General features: G+C 37.3%; 2 protein-coding genes across 3 annotated transcripts in view; both read right to left on the reverse strand.

The window, feature by feature from the left end:
- The window catches only part of LOC103154177 (complement C3-like), a 26,553-nt gene extending 9,886 nt beyond the window's left edge, over positions 1 to 16,667 (reverse strand). For both annotated transcript variants that reach the window (XM_016662489.1, XM_016662490.1), the window contains exons 1-18: positions 16,539 to 16,667; positions 15,349 to 15,550; positions 14,654 to 14,816; positions 14,287 to 14,360; positions 13,195 to 13,292; positions 13,009 to 13,091; positions 12,829 to 12,922; positions 12,655 to 12,757; positions 11,765 to 11,885; positions 10,074 to 10,189; positions 9,777 to 9,923; positions 9,097 to 9,196; positions 8,905 to 8,999; positions 8,628 to 8,819; positions 8,398 to 8,553; positions 8,046 to 8,172; positions 7,361 to 7,429; positions 6,778 to 6,975 (exon numbers count right to left, since the gene is read on the reverse strand). In XM_016662489.1, coding sequence (XP_016517975.1) covers positions 6,778 to 6,975; positions 7,361 to 7,429; positions 8,046 to 8,172; positions 8,398 to 8,553; positions 8,628 to 8,819; positions 8,905 to 8,999; positions 9,097 to 9,196; positions 9,777 to 9,923; positions 10,074 to 10,189; positions 11,765 to 11,885; positions 12,655 to 12,757; positions 12,829 to 12,922; positions 13,009 to 13,091; positions 13,195 to 13,292; positions 14,287 to 14,360; positions 14,654 to 14,816; positions 15,349 to 15,550; positions 16,539 to 16,633 — 2,233 coding nt within the window. In that variant the 5' untranslated portion in view covers positions 16,634 to 16,667. The remainder of the gene's footprint in view (positions 1 to 6,777; positions 6,976 to 7,360; positions 7,430 to 8,045; positions 8,173 to 8,397; positions 8,554 to 8,627; positions 8,820 to 8,904; positions 9,000 to 9,096; positions 9,197 to 9,776; positions 9,924 to 10,073; positions 10,190 to 11,764; positions 11,886 to 12,654; positions 12,758 to 12,828; positions 12,923 to 13,008; positions 13,092 to 13,194; positions 13,293 to 14,286; positions 14,361 to 14,653; positions 14,817 to 15,348; positions 15,551 to 16,538) is intronic.
- Positions 16,668 to 19,657: 2,990 nt separating this feature from the next.
- On the reverse strand, positions 19,658 to 24,535 carry LOC103154178 (complement C3-like). Its single transcript, XM_007575373.2, has 11 exons — positions 24,447 to 24,535; positions 23,622 to 23,703; positions 23,452 to 23,500; positions 22,598 to 22,688; positions 22,413 to 22,502; positions 22,048 to 22,150; positions 21,774 to 21,872; positions 21,298 to 21,390; positions 21,105 to 21,188; positions 20,742 to 20,880; positions 19,658 to 20,081 (listed from the first exon to the last, which is right to left on the reverse strand). The coding sequence occupies exons 1-11, from the start codon at positions 24,453 to 24,455 to the stop codon at positions 19,934 to 19,936; spliced, it is 987 nt and encodes a 328-aa protein (XP_007575435.2). The 5' UTR covers positions 24,456 to 24,535; the 3' UTR covers positions 19,658 to 19,933.
- Between the last annotated feature and the right edge of the window lie 28 nt (positions 24,536 to 24,563).

The following is a 24,563-nucleotide window of genomic DNA, read 5'->3' on the forward strand; positions in this document are numbered from 1 at the left end:
TATATATATATATATTCAAAACATAAAGGTCTCATTTGAAGTAACACTGGTCTCATTGAGTGGTTATCGGATCCACTGTTGCCTTTCTACCAACTCAGTCTGCTCACTGTATATTCCTAAACCTCAGGGATTGTTCTGCACAGTTTAGACACTGTTGATAATGGCATGACTGTTGGTGCCAGACCATTTGAATCTGAAACAACAATGGCTTTTCTTTTCTTCTGACGCAATGGTTTCAACTTCAACAGCTAATCAGGTCTAGATGTCAAAATCCACTGAGTTTCTTACATTTGTTTGAGCTTATGCATCCAATAAACAGGTCAACGAGTGAATTTTAAAGGTTCCTCAAAAGAATCGATACAAAAGCCTGCAAAGGTTATATTTCACTATGGTATGCTGGGTTTGTTTTTCAGTCTGATGTTATGTTTTTTAGGTTACATTATAGATTTTGTACTAAATAGACCTTAGTTTGTCACTTTTAATTGTAAATATTCCATGGAAAGCAGTAGTTTTCACTCTTGTTAGCAGTTCTGATCCATCTTCTCACCTTAGATGTTCTAGTGCTGTAGTGATTTTGATTGTTCAAGTTGATCTTGTTCATCAGTGACCTGCCTTTTACTGATACGTCCACATTGAGATCAAAAGGAGGCTCGTTCACATTGGAGGCATACTCTGCTACAGCCTGATACACCATTATAGTAGCCTGGAGAAAAATATAGAATTCAGCATCAAAATATCAGATTAAACAGAAGAGAAGTATGAAACAATTTATTTTTTCATTACAAACAAAGTGCTTGACCTATCGAGAGTTTTGAATTACCTGAGTTGCTCCGTAGTCTCCACCGTACCTCTGCTGTTGGCTGAGCCATCGTACAATAGGTTTAGCTTCTTCAAATGCCTTTAAGAAAAGGAGGCAAACCCCCCCTGTGTTTTATTTTAATGTTTCACTGAATGTGTTACGTGATCTTAATGCCTTTTGGGATTATGGCAATTCATTTAATCTACTAATTACATAGAATAATCTCCAATTTTTAGGATTTTAAGCACAGCAATGGGGACTTGGATGCAGAGAAGCCAAATACTCTGTATTCCAAGCGAGCAGAAAACCCTGTTTTTGCTTTTTCATCATTATTTCATCTGGCAAAATTTGTAGGACAGTAGAAAGTTTGAGAAAGGTATTTCACTGTAATAACACCTGTAGAAGTAGACATGACTTATGAATACAATTTAAATCTGATCTGAAAAGTTAGACATTCACATTTTTATTCCAAAGTCTATTAGTCTCCATGCAGGAGTAAAGTACCATAAACATCTACTTTTAAGTAAAATGTTTGAAAAGTGAGTGTACTTAAGCGTTTTTGGTATCTCAGATATATTGATTTTCTCATGGCAGCTGTCTTGTTATTACAGTTTTGTCAACTGTAACTGCATAGCACATTGAAAACCAATTATTCTCCACTTTGTCAAGAAATGCCATCAATGCTATAGCAAAACTTTGTGCCATGAGATGTGTCTTTACCCCTTTGCTTAAAAGTCGACTTGAAATCATACTCCTACAGTGCTACTATTTTACCCAGGTCCGGATTGGCTAATCCTTTTGAAATAGTTGCAATTATGTGGCATAAAAGCACAAAACTTGTACATTTTAATAAAATGCTGTGTTCTTGCACTGCCCAGCTATATCGAAATGTCCAGAATCAAGTGTCATTATGTAGTGACATTGTAAAACAGAAATCCCGGTGCAATTTCATGATTAAAACTGACATAAGACCACAAAAATAAAATCTCATATATATATATATAAATATTTAGTTTTTAGGATTTTTAGTCTGTCATTTGTCACAACACCCACCTGGTCCTTAACAAGTGCAAGAAGAGCATAAGCTGTGGCCTCCAGTGTAGCATCTTTCCCCTTTTGAACAGGCCAGTGTGTTTGATCTGTGGAAAACTTCCTGAGATTATTACTACAGTTTGTGTGTGATTAGCCTCTTAGTTATTTCTGTATTCTTATTGAAATGTTATGCTAGGAGACCTGGGGCAGCATGCCTGAAGAGAACGCCTCTGTCCAGTTTTTTAAAGTTCACCAGGGCGTATGATGTCAGCGCAACAGCGTAAGGGTTGGTGAGCCTCTGCAGTCGTTGTTCCAAGTAGGCTTGTGCTTTTCTCATGCTGCTTGAAAGGCTCTTTTGTGCAAAAACATTACTCAAAATAAGTCATGACAAGGTCAGGAAAAATGCTGTATAATGAGTTCATTATTTAGCAAAAGAGGAGATAAACCATTTTAATTTATGGTGAAGTAAATGATGTCTGAACAAACCGTATGAAAGGTCTGGAAAAGCTGTGTGGAGGTTGCTACTCACAGGAACGTAATCAGAACACATTCTACTCGACTCCTTCATGGCAATCAGGCAGAAAGCAGTCATGGAGGCATCTGAATCTACACCGCCCACATCCCCCTTTTCAAGTACATTGGGTACAAAGTTGGTGGCATCTTTTCTGTTTTTACACCATATTTATAAGGCGGTGTTACCTGATGTATTGTACTCACAATTATGCTCTTATCTGAAACCTCTCCAACTTCCACAAACATGCCATCTGGTCTCTGAGTCTGAAGAATCAGAAACTTGATAGCACCACATACCACACTGGTATCAATGTGCACATGGGCTGTTGCCATGGGAAACACCTTGGCAACATATGCAGTCAACCTTTCCAAGAGAGAGGTGAGAAGAGGACAATAATAAAATATTTTCTTGTAGAAATTTCTATGAAATGTGGAATTTATAAATGAGTATCTTACCAGGTGGTGCTTGGTTTGAATGAATACATAGCAAAAGATCCATCATCTTTACGAAATTTTAACTGTGTTTCGTAACCTGCAAAAAGTCAACAAAAATTTTTGATTACCTTTTGAAGTATCACAAAATATAGTTTTAGAAAATTTACTGTGTTAATGAAGGTTTTTTTTTTTAACGTTTAGTATGTTGCAGGTAACATTATATAAATGGTATTTGCACCTAAAAAGGGTCTATGAAGCTTACCTGTTTTAATGTGTTGTATGGCTTCATTGCGCTTTTCAAAGCCCACATGTTCCCATTGGTTGGTTTTGTCCAAATATAAAGCTGCAATTACAGGCAGGGTCACATCTTTCATGTTCTGCTCTCCACATCCTGAGGGCGCTCTAATTAGACTACCCATGGACTCCCCACTAATGACATTATCCAACAGTGTATTCATCTGCCCGATGCCTGTGTTTTCAAAAAAAAAAAAAAAAAAGTTAGTGATCAGGATTGTCGTTGGAAAACAACATGGGAATCTCTAGAAAAAATATACCACCATTGCCTCTATTTTTCGTGACTGCCAACATTTGATTTGGACTGCAAAGTTAATTTGGCTACATCTAACAAAAAGTGATGAAGATGATGGAGCAGATTTAACAACGTCCTAAATAGCTAGCTCTAACAAGCTTTGTCATACTTACCAAATTGCTTTACACTGCAGACACATTCACCCAAACTCTTACAAATATTTAAACACTGAAACACATGAAGTTGAGTGCTGGAATCAAACCTGCAACCTCCCAATTGTAAGACAACTACTCTGCACTAGATGGCAGTGAACCTAAGTCACCTACTTGTGGGATCAATGCCATTTTATGAAAACACATAAAATACATTGTCAATAACAATCCAGTAGGCATGCAAATACTAAAATAGTACAAGAACTTTAAACTCTTGTCCTGTTGATGGAAATAACTTGACTTCTTTGCATTGAGTTCTCATTGTGTAACTTTTCCTGATGTGAATGTCAAAGTGGAAGGGGGTTTGTGCAGTTGTTTCATAAGAAGAAGGTCTTGGGTTCAAATCCTGCCCAATAAGGGTGTTTGCTGTGTGGAATTTGTCCATAGCACCATAGTGAGGTGCTGAAACATTAACAACTTTAACTACTATAATTTTTTTCGGTGAAGCATATTTACTGCAGCAACATAATGTGGATGCAACGGGATCCAATGTCAGCAGCTTTGTGCACTACTTCCTCTCACCTGTCAGAGAGATCAGAGTGCTCTCCGGTGTATTTGGAACCAGATGGGCCATGGGAATGTCACTGTTAATAATTTCCTCTTGCCTTCCGCCTGTGATGGGAAACAGCAAGACATCAGGAACCATATGCACAAATATTCCTAAGACTAAAAATAGCTCCAATGACAGCATTTTAGAAAGGAGAGACTTTCTTCATGAAACGTATAGAGATATGCCAACAGCAGGCACTGCTCCTTTTTCCTGTTTGGTTTCTGTGCCCTTTACTTCACCAGCCGGTCAATGTGATAATGCCAGGGAAGCAATTTACCATAACAGGAAAATTGTTTTTCCGCCATTAACAGTGACCATGCTAACAAGCCTGAACATGCATGGCAGGCCCTCTAGTGGCGCTCTGGACGTAATGCAGCAGAGAGCAAGCGGGAAGGGTATGAGCAGCGAATACCCGAGCATGACTGACAGTGCTAAGACCCTCACCCTGATTGGTTGTTTCTGATTGAGTGAGTATTTCTGCAGTAAGCACTGGGCACCAGTGACGGTTTTAACAAATATTTAATAGCCATATTTTTCTTAATAAATGTTACATGCTGAAGCTTTAATATGGAGTTTTATGAACTTCTTACGGTTCCAGTTATTTTGATTTGTGTTTAAACCAATCACAGTCACTTGAAGTCAGCGTCACACCTTGCATCGGGTCACCCACACTTTTTTACTCTTAAGCTAAAACTCCCTTGCAGGATTTGTTTGTGCTAAAGTAGGAGTTCTGTGAGAGGACTCTGAGAATCTTTGTGCACAAGGGTCCACTTTCCCAAATCTAAAAATTAGACTGGTTCCCTAAACTTACCTTTTCTAGCAGGATCTAGAATTCGTTTTGTTTGCTCTTGCATCAGCACACCTTGAGGCTAGAAAAAGAAACAAATCACGAGTAAAAAATCCTGTGTTGACTGGATTCCATCTCCATATTTGGGTACTTGCAGTTACCATTACACATGACTAAAACAAAGTTTTCTGCTGCACCTAATGTTGCTTATCATAGAGCATCTCAAAATTTCAGTTTTTTGATTTGGCATGAATTTCCCCATTGTGTTATAAGATAAAGAAATCAAACAAAAAATAAAATATTTATACTCTTTGAGGGATAAAGCTGAGTTAGGTAAACTGGATAAGGGGGAGTGATCTTACTACATGTTTTGTTAAATGTTCTCCAGTATTTTCTTTCCCAATTCCTGGTTTAAACAGTGAAAACTGCCAAAAAACATATTCCCCTTAAAGTTTTAACGAAAGAAGGATACTGTACTTATCAAAGTACTGTTGCACTTATCAAATATGGAAATGCGGAGGTCTATCTGGAAGATGCTAACAATAGGATGCTAACATCCTATCTGGAAGATGTTTCAGCACAGTAAAAGTGTAGAGCAGGCATTCGTCTCTCTTACCACAACAAGCAACATCTTTCTGACTCCATCTGAGTGGAAAGAGCCTTTAACAGCTGCTTTGACCTCAATAGGAAAAGATCCATGCTTCATGGGAATAATGATAAATGGTACAGCTCTTGTCGTTTGGCGTCCGACCTGGACCTCACTTCGAAACCACTTTTTTTTGTAAGCTGCACTGCAGATGCTGGCCTCCTCTTTTAGCTCAATGCGTACCTGGAGAGCAGAATGAGGTTGGGAGTTTAACAAGGAAAAACTCAATCTCAGTCTGTCATTTTAAGAGCAAAGGGCAGACAAAGATAAAGACAAAAAGAGGAGTATGTATGATTCAATATTCAAAGTGTGTGACACATACAGTCTGGATTAGACTGTATTCCAGACACCTCAAACTCACAGTTATGGGATTGTCATCGTAGTTGTGGAGAATTGCCCTAATTTCCAGTTGCTCTCCTTGAACAGCTGAGTAGGGCAGTCTTAGGTCAATAAAGAACGGCTTCCAGGTAATGATCTTCAGTGGTTTGGCCACACAGAGACCTTTAATGAAGCAGAAAAAACCCCACAAAATGAGATAGAAATCAAAAGCCTTGAAGGATATAAAAAAGTGCTTTTCTACTGAAGTCTTTAAAGAGATTTACTTCTTGTAAACTGTGGTCTGGGCTTTTTATTCGTGTCAGACAAGCATAAACTACAGAACTATTTTGCATACGTGCAAGAGACATGACATTTTTATATTCTCATCAGCACAGACAAGTAGAAATGATCATTTCAGAAATCATAATGCTAAAGCTTAAAGAATATGTATTTTTAAGTAGTGCAATATGACTACAAACATTTAAATATTAGTGAGACGTCTGGCACACTGAAGTCATTGTAAAGTGAAACAGCAGCAGATGAAACCCGACTACAGACCGCTGACGCTCACCATGAGTTTTTGACATGCTGACGGCAGTCAGCTGCCACGTTGTGATTGTGTCCGGCAAAGCTTCAGTCTTCTGAGCTGTCACGGTGTTACTGATGGAACAACCAGAGATCATGTTGGTGTGAAAACATTTAGCGTTTAGTAGCCACATGTTTTCTTCTGCTGCTCTTATTACCAGTTGGGGTCGTTTGCAGGGCATCTTAGTGAAATATCCTTCCAAAACCAACTTTCTGGGAAATTGGAGCGCGACACGATTTCATCATTGGATACCTTGTAATCATCTGTCTCACCTCGGGAAAAGATTAGAAACGACCAATGTTTTCTTGTTTGTTTGTTTAAGAAAAGACTTTGAATAGAAATGAGAGCAAATCGTGTGCTCGTCTCTTACTGCGAGCTAGGTGTAGGATTTCCACCTTCCTCTCGTCTCTCTGTTTTTTCATCTCGTTGCAGCAATGCAGGAAGGCCTGCTTGCATTCTGGACCATCCACGATGTACTCGGTGCGCCTCTCACAGGTGTATGAGACGGGGATTTCCTTCATCCCATCCAAACAGCAGTCCTTTTGTAAATGGGTTCTGAAACCACTTACTGACAAAGACATGAAATGAGGACGCACATGTCAAAGCTTTTTATACATTACAGCTCTGTCTTTATCACAAAAATTTACCAATAATCTGCTAAGTCTTCAGTTTTGCACAACTTCCGTCTGATTCAGTTCATCAATAATTGCCATTAAAATCTTTTTTGAAACTAACACATGTAACTCGATCTCAAGCTGAGGAAGGCTAATCACAGAGATCGACATTGTCAAGAGAAATGTGTGTGGGGGAAAGAAATGACATTACAGAGACAATATTGCTTTATAAGTACTATAAAACTCATGGCACAATTCAATTAACAGTAACATTATTGGCTTGTTATCCACAAATTAACACTAGTATTAGAAAAATACTGTGAAAAAATTAATTCTTACTTAAGCTGGTTCTGACTTCCAAGATAGTGGTTTCTCTTTTCCTCCTGGTGGCAGTGGGGCATTTTAGATCTAGAAGCAGGAATTTTCAGAAACACAATCTTAATATCAAATTCCACAATGTATAAATAACACATCCATGAAAGTTTCATGTAAAAATAAGAAGTAGATGATTCAAATTGCAGAAATGATGATTATTTTCTGAACCTAACATACTGAGTGTAGATCCAATTGTTTCATGTCTGATGATTAAATTCAGGTTAGACCAATCATAATCTAGCTTATGCCGTTTATCATCTTCCTTGAAAGAGGACACAGCAACAAGCACTGTGATCTTCTTACTGTCCATCACTTTACAATTTTCTGGCCTTTTACAAATCATTTTCTTTCTTTAACTAATTTCTTCTTAGTTCAACCCAATCGGTTTTGCTGTTGTTTCTTTTTATTTACTTTGATTGTCTTTTTGGTGTTTCACTGCTAATACAAAATCCATGCCCAAACATGATATGACAAAATATTAAGTATTTTTTAAGTTGGGTTAGATTAACGTTTGTTGGTGTTTTATTATCCTGCTACTCTGAGTAAATAAACGCTGCTTAGCTGCTGCTTGCATAATACAACCAGCAGAGGGCAGCAGCTGTGATCCTTTGGTGGTTAACACTAAAACAAATGTAGGGGAAAGTGTGACCTGTTCTGGACGGTGATCCATCATGGCTGCTCTGAAACAGGAGTCCTGCGTCGTAGAACACATTCCTGCCATCCTTCCCTCCACCTGCTGTGCAGCCTGTGTCATATTGCTCCACCACGTCCCATATCTAGTCAAAGGGGTGGATTGAAAATAAAATGTCACCTGACAAGGCAGAACATCAGAGCTTCACACTTGTGTTTGAAACATCATATTTATCTTACAGAGAGCTAGTTTGTCAATTTTTCTTTTCATATTGAATAGGCATCAGAATGTTTTGACTTTTGCTTTGGATTATTGTATTTTTTTTTTGTTCTGTCTCTGTTAAATTCTTATAAACACCATAAAAATTTGCCTTTTTCTGTGTGAGGCGGTTCTTGTTGTTCAGTATGTAGACGGCGTCGTCGACAGCCACCATGCCCACTGTGGCCCCTGGGTCTCCTGTTACTAAAACATTGATAGTCTTCCGAGGTTCATAGCTTGCAGCAGGCGTTTTCATTTCCAGTGTCAGCTAACGGGCAGGCAAACACAACATTTACATTTTCTTTATCGTTTCTCCAACATCATGCTTTCAGCGTCTCTCACCTTTCCCATGCAGGTGTCGGTCACGTCCACCCAAACAGAATCTGACACCAGTTCATTTGAACTTGTGTGGTAGTAGGCTACAATGCGGAACGATGGCAGCATTTCCTTTGTAATGTCAACTGTCACCGACATCTGGTTTAGATTAACGTTCTTTTCTCTGAAATGTTTCACCAGCTGACCTCTGCTTAATATCTAGGGAAACAAACTTGTTCATTAATCCCTCAGTGTTCAGACGAAACAACAAAGAATTGTGTGCAAACTGCAGACCGACTCTCACCAGGTAGGTGATGTGTTTTTCCTGACTTTCTGGTTTGGTGAAGTAGAGGTCGAGTTTCATCGAATCCCCTAGCTCCACTTCTGCTGTGTGAACACCTGAAATGTTGTTTCTCACATTAACGCACATATTTAATATGCTACATTTTCCATGGCTGGTATTACTTAAATTGTTCTTTTTGAGGACAACGCTTACTTAGGTGAAGTAAGCTGTTGCTTGGGGATTTATAGGGAAGAGCAACCATTGTGGCCGTTGCTTGTCTATTTGGTGCATTTGGGGGATAATTAGTCCTTGCCTGTGGAAAATCAATTGAATTAAGGTAAAGAACACACAGATTAGCTGAGGTAGGTACAGACTCGTTAAAAGTTTCACAAATCCTATAAATAAGATTAATATTTTGGAAAAGTTTATTTCAGCAACTCGGATAACTTATCAAAATGCACGATGTGGATACAGACCGACAGATGAGTTCCCTTCTGCTCATTATAGTGAGTTTTGCTTATTTAAAGAAATCAATACAGAAATGTAAGCTGAAGGAAAATGATGGTTACCTGCCTATTTTCAAACCATGCCATTAATCAGAATCATGGCTCTACAACTATTTTTTTCCCCCTTTAAATAGGACTTTTTTAAAAATCTTAAAGACTGAATATTTTCAAGACGTCTAAAGTAATGTAGTTCCAATTTTTCACCTTTACCAGAACAAACATATTAATATGCAAATGTTAAAGTTGAAGAAGTGGTAAGTTGTAATGTAGCAAAAACAACAACAATAATAATAATAATAATAATAATAATCAAGATTCCACACATGAAAAGATTCAAACAAACAAGGTTGATAGAAAGCATTACATGAGACATTTCTGGAAACATACTGTGATTTGCAGGCTCTGTATCTCTCCCCCGGGGTTAATAGGAATTCTTGCTATCCCATTGCTTTTAGTGGTGGCCAAAACTCCACCGGGATTGACGGAGACAGGGATGCCCTCTGCTGGAGAACCGTCTGGATTCAAAACTTCTACCTGCCGTTGGCAACAGGAGAACTTTAACTTTATGTAATTAATATAATATATGTCTAATAACTCTCACTTATATTAACAATAGTACAACAATGACATAACTTAATAATTACAATGTTTTCTTATTTTTACATATGGATAGTTGTACGTTACCGTTACATCAAATGACAACCCTGGTTTGAAATGTTTGGGTGTTCTTTTGAAGTGGATCGTGTAAGGGGATTGGACAATCTTGATCCCTTTTAATTCTGCCTCCACCATTTCGCTACCTGTCAGGAATGCATAAGCAAGGTTTACTTAGGCAGGTCTAGCACCTTTTTACACTTCAGCTGCACTAAATGCTATTTTCGGGAGATTTCTCTATATTTAAAATTTTACAAATAAAGCCCAATTCATCTACCTACCCAGTCCATTCAGTTATTAAGAAAGTTGTATTTTTGAGAAGCACATTTAGTTTTTAAGAATTAATTAATTTAAGCAATGTTGTCAATCTCACACCTGAATATCTGAGGAAGACAAAGAGACGTTTTGTCGTAAATTAATGGGCATTTGTTAGTTCCCAGAATCAATATGTCACTTAATGACAAACAAAATGGATGGAGCACTGTCCTGAACAAAAATCCCACAGGCGCAGAGTTTTTCCTCTACAACTATTTCAAGCAAATGTCGTTTGAGAATTGATTTTGGATAGACATTCAACCTGAAAACATTACAATTACCTTATTTTCCACACTATAAGGCGCACATAAAAACCTTCAATTTCCTCAAAAGCTGACAGTGCGCCTTATAATCCGGTGTGCCTTATATATGGACCAATATTGAGCCACAACAGGTCTAGCAAGTACGGTAAGCAGCCGCCGACTTCATTTTCACCCGTAGAAGAAGAAGCGCGCGGTGCATGCTGGGATAGTTGTCAGAACGCTGGTTTGTTAATAAAGTTTGACCTATCTACCTACCCACCGTCTAGAATCAGGTCGACTGCAGGTCATTTAGCACCACGTTCTCCACAAACATGCTGTGCGCGAACGGAGAAGGGTGACCATTGTCTGGCCACGTCCTGGCCCAGTTCCGGAAGGCTCTCCTTGCCGACCGAAGTCGGACTGTTTTGTTGATATTCTGTTTACTGCAGCTCCATCTAGTGGATGCATAACGTAATTCCAGCCTCTACTGTAGCGACTATTCTATGCGCCTTATAATCCAGTGCGGCTTACAGTGCGGAAAATACGGTACATTTTTTTCCATGACCACCTCTGATAGTACTCCTTCTACTTCCATGCCTAAAACCTGAAAACACGTTTTAATTTTTATTTCGGCTTTCCAACACTATTTTTTTTATTTTTATCTTTAGATGAAATTAGAAACATCTGGGCTGTTGTCTGTGTGATGTTTCAACACATGACACTATTTTGCTCTATTTTGTAGAATGTGCACAAAAACATCAATAGAATAATGCTGCACAAAAACGCTTACAGCTGCTTAAAAATGTCTTATATTAGAGTAGTACATCAGAGCAATGAAAACAATTTTAAAACAGAAATGGGGGTTTAATAAAAAGCATGTTTAATACCTTCTTTAACGTTATCTTTGAAAAACACATGACAGACGAGCCTCCATTCATAGCGTATTGTAATGTATTACATATGGCTTTTTCACTAATCCTCTCTGCCTCTTTATTCATGTGCAATGGCAGCCTGAGAACTGAAACCTTTTTTTTTTTTTGTCTCTTGCACCAATTTAACATTACGTGAATAAAGCGCACAAGGACATTTTGGATGTTTTCCTTTAGGTCAGTGTTGTGTCTACATCTAACTCATGGTCTCAAAGTTAAATGCAGTGTCTCTTACCGCTCTCAGTCAGCACACTGACAGACACGTATATGGACTTTCCGACCAGATCCAGGATGTTTTTGTGGATTTCTGTGATGTGTTTCTTCAGTAGAGTTACCATTCCATTCCCATTTTGGATCTGTAAAAATATCATGCAAGGATTAGGTTAAAAACCGAAACACTTGAATTTGCATGAAACCAGCAATGTAACCTGGATTGAAAGCCCTATTACACAAACACATTTATATAATTTGTGGTTGACTTTAAAACATATGTTTCTGTCACTTCAGTAGTCCTGGATTGCTGGTCAAAGTTAATTTTGAAAGATGATTCAATCTTAATAATTTTTTATGTGGCATTGGAGGGTTTCCCCTCTCTTGGACAAAGAAGCTCCACACAAAAGCTGATAGCAGGATGCTTCATTATCTGCACTCATTGAATCATTCACGTTTTCTTTTCTACTGTTAATTTCCCGATACTCCAAACAAACTCATGGGAGGTTAATTAGACACTACATCTTTATTTGTCTTGTTTGACACAAGCCCAGCATCCAAAGTTTCCACACTGATCTGCCTGCAGAACCAGTGGCAGCCACCCACTGCCACTCGGCAACAAATCCTTAAAAGTCTTTTAAATAAGGCTAAAAATGATTTTAGCCTTTGTGCGGCCAATGGCTGCCATTGGCCACAAACGGATGTTAATTTTGATCACAATCTTCATTAAAGTGGGGAGAAAAATGGACAAACCAGCTTAACTTTTAAACGATTTTGGCTAAACATAAATACACTTTCTTCTGAATGGGGTAAATCTTTGAGGGGACTGGGGAAAAAATGTAATGAAAAAAAAAATAAAGCTCACTAGCAAACTTTCAGACGAGAAATGCAGATCAGCTGCATGAAGGTACTTACCGGGACCCTTTGAAGGGAACTTGGAAAGCTCTTTTTTTCATTGCCGTTTATGAACCCAAACACCACATAAGCGGTTCCATCCACCTCTCTACCAAACGTATACCTAAAACCAGACAAGAACGGTGAACATGTCTCTAAGAAAAACAGGACAATCAAAGGTCTGCATCAACCTACGTAGCTTTGATGGTGATATCGAGGGCATTGCTGTCAACATAGAAGAAGGGAGTCGTGGGCGGAAGCAACAACTTAACTTCAAAGCTGGGAAGCACTGCGAAACAGGACAGCATTTTTGGTGTATTAAAGCATTTAAAATAGATGGTCTTTATTAAAATGAAGAACTTAAAAGGGATTTACCATATTCTTTAACTTCAAACTCTGTAGTGAAACTCTCTGCTGCATTGCTGTGAAAGTTGGCCACCATCTTCCAATTTCCAAAGCTGCACACAAGTACAACAAAAAGTAGGAGGTAGCTCTCCGACGGGGATAAATAATACAATCATAAACGTTTCAAAGATCTAACGATGTTGAAAGGTCCTTCACCTGACAATATTACCCAGACGGTACTCATCCGTGTAGATTCCTGATGCCAGATTCCTGAGTGAGATTATTTTAGACTCTATAACAATTCCAGCCGGGGTCTAAAAATAAACACAAAAAGAAAATTTCTTCAAGAAAAAAAAAGTAATTTATTTTATTTTATGGTCTGAAGGTCTGGTCTATGTCTGCAGAGCTGACTCTCACTGGTTTAGATTTAATTTCTCCATAGTTCGGCTGGCCGGCTGACTGACTGGCGCTTCTAGGCATTTTACAGTAGGAGCAGCAAGTTAACGATGAGAAGCCCAGTGTGTTGTCTTGAACGGCAGCTCATCTACAGCGCTGCTTTGAGTTGGTGACAAAAACAGACACTTACGGCACTGCAGTTAATGCCAGGTGTAACTGAAATGTAATTGGAATATTTTCACAACTATGTGAAAACCACAAAGGAACATTTATCCAGCAATTCATGAAACTTTTTGTTCATGTTGTTCACTTTCTAGACCAAAGAAAAGTGGCTGTTGAAAATGAATCCACGTTAGAAAGCTTGACATTATGAACTCTTTACAGATTTTGTTTAAAATTCGGTGGCTTATGAAGCTGGACGCAGGTACTCAGGCCTACGGACCGGGGGGTTAGTTTCCCCTTCTGCTGCATCTCAACAATTGAAGTGCAAAACTAATCAGAGAAAACCCACCCACATTTTATGCATTATTTTCTGACGCGGTTGCCTTTCCTAATGCCACCATGAGCAACTGCAGCAATGTGGGTCGTAACCTCTTGTTGACTGATATGCAAACTAGAACAAATTGGTGGAAAAAAAATTCACCAGCTTTGGAAAATGGTACAAGAGACACTTGGCTAAATGAGCTGATGCAAAAATATTAACACAAAATAAACATACCCAAATTAAAGGGTGGATATACACATAAATACAATAAAAATCGGAATAATAGCAGAAATAATACATTTTATCTATAAAGCATTTTTCAAGATGCTGTCCAGTAATAATACAGTTTACAAAAAGACAGCAACAACAATCGATCAGGGAAGCATTAGACATTAAAAGCAATTCAGGTGAAATATCTTGCAACATACCACAATTTCAAAATTGACTGAAGTATCCGATTGGGACTGCATGTCGGGCCACATCGCAAAAATCCTGTAGCGAACTGTCACAGGCACAGAAACAGACAGATTATGCACTTTGCATTGCTTTCCAAGTAGCATGCTGCACGTGAAAACCTCAGAAACAAATAGTTCTTTTTACATTATTTCTTCTCATATTTTCTTTACTTATATGATGCTTCATTTATGTTTGATGTGTGTTTTTTTTATATCATCTCCATTTGTTTGACCACTCTTGTGTATGAACGTTGCCTGTAGATTCAATGGTCTTGAACGTCAAGATTAAAATTCTTCAAACAACATTTGTGACGGCAGATTGTTCTGGCTTTGGACTCACCTGAGCTGCTGGGTGTGTAGATGGGTTTGTCAGTCTGAATGAAAATGAAGCCAGATTGGAAGGAAACTAATGCAACCTTCTCGAGCAATTGATCAGGGAATTGTGCTTGAAGAGTAACATAGTGCTTTCCATTACGGTCGTTGGCAAATGTTTCAGGAGGAATCTGCGAGAAACAAGCAGTTGATTAAAATATGCGGCTAATGAGCTAATATTAGGGCCAGGTGAAGCAGAGAGACATCTAAGAGCTGCAGCAGACGAGTCTTTGAGCGCGACTTCTTTAGATTTTAATGACAACTTGCATCCACTGGCGTTGCATTACTGCCATCCTTGAGGACTGGAGCTCGAGATCACAGATGTAGACAAAAATGTAAGCAGAGGATGCATTTCTGAGCTGCTGGATTTGAATTACCGGTAATAATAATAATAAAAAAAAGTCCAATATTTTACCTGTAAGTAAATAAATTCAAACACAGAAACATCCATCACCATGTGAACATATACATGGCCTCCATTTTTATACATTACGACCACAAACATCAAGTATTTTATTTAGATTTTCACGTTGCCGTCAACAGAAAGTTGACCAACTAACTTCAGTTTCTTCATTTAGAAAGGAAAACATTCAGAGGCAGGTGATAAGTGCTGCCTCCATCATCATAAAAGGTTTGGGTAATTCCAGGAAACATGCATTTTACCACAATTTTTGCAAAGGCCTGGAAGTTTGCTTGATCCGTTAGAGTCACAGATGTGGATGTGAATGTTGTGGCTTTGGTCGGATGGTTCATCACACGTATTTCAACGTTCACATTTTGGTTCCGATTCACATTGTCCTGAATCTCAATGAAAATGCGTTCTTCTGTTCCGATTCTCAGCAGGTTGGGGGCAGACATCACATATCTGAAAGAAGCAACCGTAGTTTAGACGTCCATCACAGCAGTGTGAAAGATGCTCATTATCATCTGTGACTTGGGTTTTTACAATCCTGTGAGAATTGTGCTTAAGACTAAACAGACATGTATAAGTAATGTACTTAGTATTAAAGAAATTTCTTTGGAAAACACTATTTTGAAAACATTCTTTACAACCTTAACAGTGCAGCAATCTAACAGCTACTTGCACTGATAGCGTAGGGGAAACTTAACCATCAAAAAAAAAAAAAAAAAAAACATCTCCCCATGTTGTTGTGTAGTCAGCATTTCTGATCGTGACCTTGATCCAGTATTGATTAGATCAACAAAATGTTTCATCACTGTATTCTCTGTTAAGTCTGTTGAAATTCATCTCTAAGTAAATACAAAACAAGATGTGCTTCAATTTTCTCATAGATTATTAACCAAAGTGCTGTGGATTTCTGTCAGAAGATACAACTCAAACAAACCTTCTGACCCAATTTGACATCCTGTTACAGGGAGAAAATCAGGGACTAAAACATGTTAAGAGTGTAAATTGATGTTATATGGTCTGTGTGAGGCAACGGCTAAAACTTAAAATAATAATGTCTACAAAATTAAAACAACAGTAAATGTTATCCATTCTGCGCAACATAAAAACACCTTCAGTCTTTACCGTTTAAGAAAGTGTTCAATAAATGCAAAACAGTTTCAGAACCAACTGAGACATTCACATCCTGAAATAATTTTTTATAATAGAAGTGCCAACACAAGCAACTGGCAGAAACGCCACTATAAAAAAATGAGTTAAAGTAGCTTATATCCTATTTATTAAACTCTAAATATGCTTTGAATGTGACAACAAACGTTAGCCTGATCTGTTGAGGCAGCAGATGATTTATCACGATTAAAAACGAGACATAAGCGTCATCTAAATTCACTGTTGAAAAGTGGTTAAATATCAATATGTGAATATGAATGGATGGCCTGCTTACGTCGGAGATCCAGCAGCTGGAGAGAAAAGAGAGAAAAACGCAAGGCAGGCGATCAGCCAGAGCTGGAGCCAACGCATCCTCCTGCCTGATCCCATCCTGCTCTGAGTGGCTTCACTCGCTCTGTGGCTCCGTTAAAAACAGCTGCCATTTGTTCCTCCCATTTCTTCTGCCTCACCCACTTACAGATTGGCAAGATTGTATATAAAAGCTGTGTTAAATTCAGTCCGGTGACTACCATACCCTATGTGTTTTGATAAGTGCACATGAGACTGTTGTGCTGTACAAAACATATGTTAATAAAATGAGCAACATACTGGAATAAATGTTCAAGTCAAAGTCTTATGACGGATAAATTATGAAGTCATGAGGCACAAAGATAGAAAAAGAAACTTAAGGTCTGCCCCCCTCTTCAGGTTTTTTTTGTAGTGGTGAGACTCAGTTGCAACATTTAATCAAGTTAAGCAACTAAGCAACTAAGATTAATGAAAAATGGGTAAATAGATAAAGGGATAAATGAAAAATGGACAAATGAAAAACAGATAAATGAAAAATAGATAAAAGAGAAATTGAGAAATAGATAATCTGGAAAATAAATAAATGAAAAAATGGGCTTAATGAAAAAGGGAAATTGAAAAGTGGTTAAATGAAAAATAGATTAAATGAAAAATGGGTAAATGGATAAAGGGATAAATGACAAATAGATAAATGAAAAGAGAAATTGGGAAATTGATGATATGAAAAATAAATAACTGAAAAATTGGTTTAACGAAAAAGCTAAATTATTTATTTAACAATTTTTTTATTTATTTCACTCATTTTCTTCATTTTTTGATTTAGTTTACTCATTTTTTATTTATTTCACCCATTTATTTATTTATTCATTTTTTGATTTATTTTACTCATTTTTTATTTATTTCACCCATTTATTTATTTATGTAATTTTGGCTGAAATGGCTCTCCATAAGCTTGCCCCTCCTAGTGGAGTAAAGCTCCGAAGTCCCAATCAGTCAGTGTGGAGAAGTGGTTTGGTAACCTTTCACCAAGTCCTTGTTTCCCTTTTTTTCTGGACTTTTACATATTGTAATATTCATTATACATCCAAAGTCTACTAGCTGATCCTCCATGAGCTCCAAATCCATACAAACAGGGCGATGTATTTCTTGCTCACAATTCAAATTCATTTGAGTCAGATAAAGTCTCCATTATACATAAAGAGGTAGTTTTGACCAATGTCCTTTTCAACAGAGCATTTAAAGAAACTGGTAGATGTTAATGTGTTGTTTGCTCATCTTTGTGTTTGAACTTTGTCATTTGCTGTCATTTTACAGTAAATGATGCAAAAGAGAGCACACAGTCAACAAGTTCAAGGCCTGAACATGTTGGCACCTAGCAATGCATAACAACAAAGCAAACTTTCCAAGATGGCTTGTAGCCATCTGGTAGCATTTCTCAATACCTTGCTACTGTAGTGACAGATTTTATAGATTATTGAGTAACATCACTGTCAGTGCTTCCAGTCAAATAACACTGATTTTGAAAGGTTCCCAGCATTCACATTCTAGCCAAATAAAAGAAGTTACAAAGGTCAGTTTGTTTTGGCTAAACTGGAGACATACTACGCAATTTGGTAAATTTTACTCCTGGTTTTTTTCCTCTGGGAACGTCTGTATCAGTCTGAAGTGTTTGAGGTCAGTCAGAAGGGGAAACTGGGGCAAGAATCTTTTAGCGGGAGATCAACTAAACTCTGGGAGTGTGAGACCTTGCCTGATCACACAAAGTTTCCATTTCTTGAAGGGAATCTGGACGAAGCTGGATAGAATAAACCGACCCAACTGCAAACCCACATTGTCGACAGACAATGAAACGAGGCTTGGACACTGCAAAAGCTGGAATCTAAACTTAGTCATTTTTCTTGAGCTTTAGTTGACTTGATAAATCCTGTCGTCTGTAATCCATCACAAGGTGCGGCTATCAAGTGTGTGACCCGTGACACTGGAACGGATGCCATCTTGTTCCAAAAACCCAAACAAAGACAGACACACCCTTACAATAATCCACTCCTGTTGAAACTTTGCTATTACAAATGTTCATGTGAAAGTCATCATCACTTGCAGGTTCAGGCTGTGTTGGTCAGTCTTGGTTCCTGCTCCGCTCTCCTGTTTTCTGTCCTCCTTCCACTTCTCCCTCTCTCCTGTCCCTCCATGTCTTTCTCTTCCTCCTCCTGTGCCTCCTGACTTCATCCTGTTCCTACATGTAACTCCACAGCCGACACTGTCCTTCTCTGCTACTCAACAGCAACAATGCTAAACTTTGCAGCATTTTTGCAAATTTATAGTATTAGAACACAAATTGAATACAAAAAAAAAATTACTTAGGAACATTGCTGAGCATGTAGGAAGTGGTTTATAGATTTTATTTGAGTTTTTCCAGCTGGTTAAAATATGTTTAAAAAAAGAGGAGGACCACTACATGCATCGTCTGTATATTCAAATATAATGTACTTCACTTTGAACATACTTTCTCCTAATATGCTTTCCTTTGCAACACAAAACTATATGCCGTTTTAGTTAATCAAGCAGATAATTTTACACACATATGGTGTAACATGGTTGATAGACTACCTTTAATGTTCAATGTGTCCAAAAACAAGTCTGAGATGGGATGGCAGAGCCGTGTTTAAACCACTAGAACTTAAATTTCAATCCAACACATTTCACACTTAATTTAGAAATTACATAACAAATAATGTTTTTTTTGGTTTGTTTTAACTAGGAAATTACTCTAGATAAAACACTAGGTTTAGCAAAGTAGCATTTAATTACATGTATTTACTGCATAAATTTGACCAAAACAACAGTATAGTATTGAAAAAGGATTTTAGTTAATTGTAGGACTGTAGGATGAAATCAGATTTTCACAAACAATTTAAAAGCCAGCGCTTTTTGGAGTCTAGGAATAAAACATCTGAATTACTAAGAGACACTTTAAAACCAAACTATTGAAAATCATGCTGTCTGAATCTTGCACCATTATAATCTTAATTTTATTATGCATCAACTGAGAAGAAAAACTGCATAAAATAATTAAATTAAAATCTTGCAAAAAAAACATAAAAAAAATTGGGGTTTAATTATTTTATTCACACTATTATCCATTTGCATGTGTACTTAAAACAAGAGACAGTTCCTGCAAATACATTTGCATGCTCTTTGTAACTATTTTAGTAAGGAATACTTTAGACATTAAACATCAACTTATAGGAGCCCTTTGTTAGTGACAGTTTATATAAAGTATGATAATCTCACTTAACAAGTTAAAACTGTGTTTGGAGAAAAAAAAAACAATTAAGAAGAAGGATTTCAGAATAACTAGCAATGCAGCTAACTTTTCATTTTCTATTTCTTCATTATACATCCAAAGTCTACTAGCTGATCCTCCATGAGCTCCAAATCCATACAAACAGGGCGATGTATGTCAGTCTGGCACTCCTCTGGGGTCGGCCAGTACTCGACCCAAGTAGTCTCCCCAATGATGTACCGGAATCTGAACACAGAAAATCGAATGATGCGTTTAGTTTCCACAAAGCAGGATTTTGGACGGTTATGCTTTATTCACGGACCAAGTGGATCAGAGTATCAAAAATACATGTTACATGACTTCAAATTTTTATGAAATGTTTTAAACAAAACGTATCCCAAACTCTAAAAGTATTTTGGCTGTTTATTATCAAAGCAAGTTGCGTTCAATTAAAAATCATCTCACGATTCAAGGAGCTACACATTTCATTAAAATAACATTTTAAATCTTATCAACATGAAAACTGCTATGAGCCTCAATACAATTAATTAGTGAAAGTCTCCTGTCGATTTTCACCTAAAATATGACGGCTTTTGGCTCTGCCATACACAACTTAGTCCTAATAGTGTCTAAACACTATTTATTTTGGGTAGTTGACAAGTAGTCTTTTAGAAAATTATGCATTTTCTAAAAATGTTTACTTGTAAAGTAAAAAATTATACAGATTTAACAGAGAAACTAAATAATAAATATTGAAATGAAACCCATTTATCATTTAGTTAACTTGCTGAAAAATCTGAAATAATGTATAATCTTAGGTTCAGCAAGAAATCCTATTTCCCTAGAAGTCAAATAAGCCTCCTCCTCGCCAGTTCTGAATCTCGAACCCATATAAACAACACTTACGAGGTGCCGACGATGTGAATATCAGCTGATGTACCCATGATCAGGTAGGTTTTGCCTGGTCTCAGATCTAGTGCCTCTCTGCAGTGCTGGTAAGTAAGGAACGTGCGGTATTGGTCCAGTGGACTCTCATCAGTAGTTCCTGGGCAAGAAAAGGTGTGTTGGAAAAGAGTAGAGTACAACATGCATTCGGGACTCGTTTATTGCCCTTAAAAGTTCATAGTTACTAACAGTAAAGGCAGATTTTCTTTGAATTCAAGCAAAATCTCTTATGAACCTGAAGTAGATTAAAGTAGTAGTCCAAGAAATTTGTTTCTTTACACAGTATAGATATACAAACCATCAAAATAAACAGATAGCACCCACCGTTCTTAAAGGTTTGCAAAATGCGCACATTGTAGGAGTCGGTTGTGTAATTGTCAAAAAAATCCACCACAACCACTTTGTAAACTGAAATAAAGAAAATGTATAAGCTGTAATTCTCTCTCACTCAATAAAGCCTTTAGCAAAAAAAAAAAAATTCCCTATAATTCCACACTATAATAATAAACACTCTTACCAAAATCTATTTTGCTTGATTCTGTGGATTCACAAGCTTTTTCCAGACGGTTATCATTGCTGATTTTCTCTTTTCTCTGTTTGCTGCAGTTTTCTAAAAGATAAACAGGAAAGTAAGATACGTCTGTGAGGAGAGTGAGAGAGCAAATGTGTAATATATATTTGTAAAAATGGCTATACGTCAATAACGTGTGCACATGCTGGATTTGAACATGTTTGAACAGGCCTCCGATACTGAGTGAAGAAAATTAACAACAATATCTTCAATAAAAAACAATGAACTGAACTACAAAAAAAAAAACTACAAGAAAAAATGTTACTACACTCCTTTAAACCCCATTTGTATCATTTTCAACAAAGTTTTAAAAAGGATAAGAAAGAAAAATGGTGAAAAGTGTGTTTCCAAATGTGTTTTAGCATTCCAGGTGAGTTGTGTTGTGTTTCATGGTTCATGATCAGCTCAGATAATTACGTTACCTTCAGCACATAGACATGCCTCGCTCTGGCAAAGCCTCAGTAACTCGCCACTTTTCCTCTGAGGACGGTAGAACTTCACACACCGTTTCTCTGAAGCAACTAACAGAGAAACGCATAATAATCCATGAAGGTATTAATGTTTTAAGCATTTATACATTTACAACACAGATCTTGAATGAACTGCATGCTCTCTGTGCTTTTAACGCGGACATAAATATCTTGTGACGGTAATTTGTTCAGCCTGAGTTGCATGTGTTGTTGTTCAGAAACCCACTGTCATAGTACTCGTAGACTGACACAGCAGCTGGCTGCAAGAACTCCACTGCCATGCTCTGTTCTATCCTGAAGGAGATTTCTTCAGGCCGGGTGTGAGAAACCTGTGAGAAGAGGTGGTCATTAATATCATGACAAGGGTGTGTTGAACCACATTTCACTTTTTAATGCTTGTGTACTTCAAATGATAAAGCTACAAATGCTCCAGATTGCTTGACTCCGTATGCTAACACAACCGCCAATGATGCGGTACGTTCAAAAGAATCACGTGGTTATTTTAGATATTGCTAGGTTTGACAAATCTTAAAAACTGGAATTCAAATGTAAAACATTTTGATTTCAGAACAGCCAGAGACACATTCTTACCTTATTCAGATAAATGATCAGGGATCCCTTTTCTGACAGCTCTTTGTTTGCCTCATATTCATCAATGATGCGATCACGCCCTGTAGACAACTACACAACCAGCGGATTTAGAAAAGCTTATGGTTAGTATTAGATCTGATTCAGGACCATTTATTTTAGCTCCCATGTTTGTGAGCGACTCTTACTGCATCCAGGTCATTTTTGTTAAATTTATAGCCTGTTGGTAAACCAATATCCAAGATTGACATGGATGCATTGCGCTCCGTGTTTTTGTACCTGCAAACACACAGAAACAAATGCACAAAAACATTTAAGAGCGTCACAGAATCTCATGAATGTCAGCAATGCCTCAAACAGTAACACAAGCTTTTAAAAATATTTACATCATCCCAGCTGAAAATAGGAAAATGCTTAGTTTTATATTTCATCAATAGGCCACAATATGACTTAGCCTACTTACCACCTCAGTGATACATGAGTCTATAATAGTAAGTGGCTAATTCTTTATCCTGCAGTGTTGTATGTTGTAGCTACAAGACTACTTTGCTTTTTTTGTACTCTTTCGGCTAATTGATGCAAGCAGTCATTTTTCTCTGAAGTCTAGCTTGTATTTAGTGCTTTGCTCGTGTATTTATTGCCTCATTTGTGTTCAAATTTGATGTAAATTTGAGAACCTTTGTCTTACTGCACAAATGCTGTGTGGGTGCATCTCAATACAGACCCAGGGTCTTTATGGTGCTTCTTAGGCTATTCAGTACAGCATGAGCTGCTAATATTACAATTGCAGTCTTGCTGCATTGTGTGAACTTTAATAGCCAGATTGGAAGTTAAGGTCAGGATCAGGATGTTTTCTTCTATTGCGCCTTAGACAGCTTCTTGTTGTTATATGTTGTGTGTTGCACAAAATGTTTCAGTTTAGCCATAAAAGTGCTAAGTGAACTGACATTTAAATATGTTCCTATATAAAATGTTTTTAATTAAAATTTTATAAGCACATTTAACTGAGCTTGCATAACAATAAAGCAATGGCGGTACTCACAAAACTTCTATCTTGAGCTTGTACACTCTTTTATTTTCTTCAGAGCTCACTGCAAAGAACCAAATTTGATTACAGTTACATTGACCAAAAAAAGGCAAGCAGGGCAGATACAACCAAACCCCAAATAATAAACCATTAAACACAGATAATAGAGGGAGGAATGACAGTACCTTCAATAAGCTCCACTGTCAGGTCAAACATCTCACAGTCACTCTCCCTTTTTGTTGGTATTGCATAATAAAGTGAAACCATCTGAAGCACAGAAAAAAAAGAACTGTTGCAGCCTCAGAAAGTTTTTGATTACACAGCACAATGAATTTCAACCTGGATTTCTCTGGAGTAAACCAGCTCAGCATCTAATACTGACACAGCATCTTCAAGAGAAAAGGAATAATAGCAATTGAGTAGGACTGGGCCACATCATATTATTCACGATAATACCGATTAAATAAAATAAAATAAAAAATAACTAATAAATAGTTGTTTTTTTTCCCGTGAATTTTATCGCGATGTGTTGATTTTACGCCGTAAATACATCATACTGTCACCCATGCAGCAACATTCAAGTTGTAAAGCTGAAGGCAAACATGGCCGAACTACAAAGGAGAAGCCGGTGAGCAGATTTTATAGTCTGGGCTGGACTGAATTTCACAAAAGTAGCTGCTATCTGCGATAAGATAAGGACATAGAGAAGCTTAAGAAGTGCTTTATCCTGCATTTACTTATTGTTAATCAGACGTATTAAAAGGAAGATTTAATTTTAATAAGCTGCAGTAAAATTGAGTATGACACATCTTAAAGCTTTTAAAATTACTACAAGTAATTACTGGATGTATATCTTATCTATTATATAGCTTATAATTCCCTGCATGCTCCAAAAAGGTCAAACTTTGTTAAAACTTTGCGAGGGAAAAGTTATGAAAATAAAAGCATTTACAGTCTCATTAGCATATAAATACAGAAAAAAAAATTCACAAACAATGAGTTATACTTACATTAAACATTGCTTCTCCTGTCCCTGTTGCAGTCACTGTGACATCCTTATTAATGCCTTCAAACTGTTGAGGAAAATGGGAAATTGCTTACAGAAGAAAAAAAATTATTTATATATA

Source organism: Poecilia formosa, unplaced genomic scaffold, assembly GCF_000485575.1.
Source record: "Poecilia formosa unplaced genomic scaffold, Poecilia_formosa-5.1.2 Scaffold375, whole genome shotgun sequence".
In the NCBI taxonomy this organism is placed as follows: Eukaryota; Metazoa; Chordata; class Actinopteri; order Cyprinodontiformes; family Poeciliidae; genus Poecilia; species Poecilia formosa.

Coding starts and splice junctions, on each gene's coding strand:
- LOC103154178 (XM_007575373.2), bottom strand. Junction 22,151..22,412: donor TGATCATTTATCTGAATAAG/GTAAGAATGTGT, acceptor CTCTTCTCACAG/GTTTCTCACACCCGGCCTGA. Junction 21,391..21,773: donor GGCATGTCTATGTGCTGAAG/GTAACGTAATTA, acceptor TTTATCTTTTAG/AAAACTGCAGCAAACAGAGA.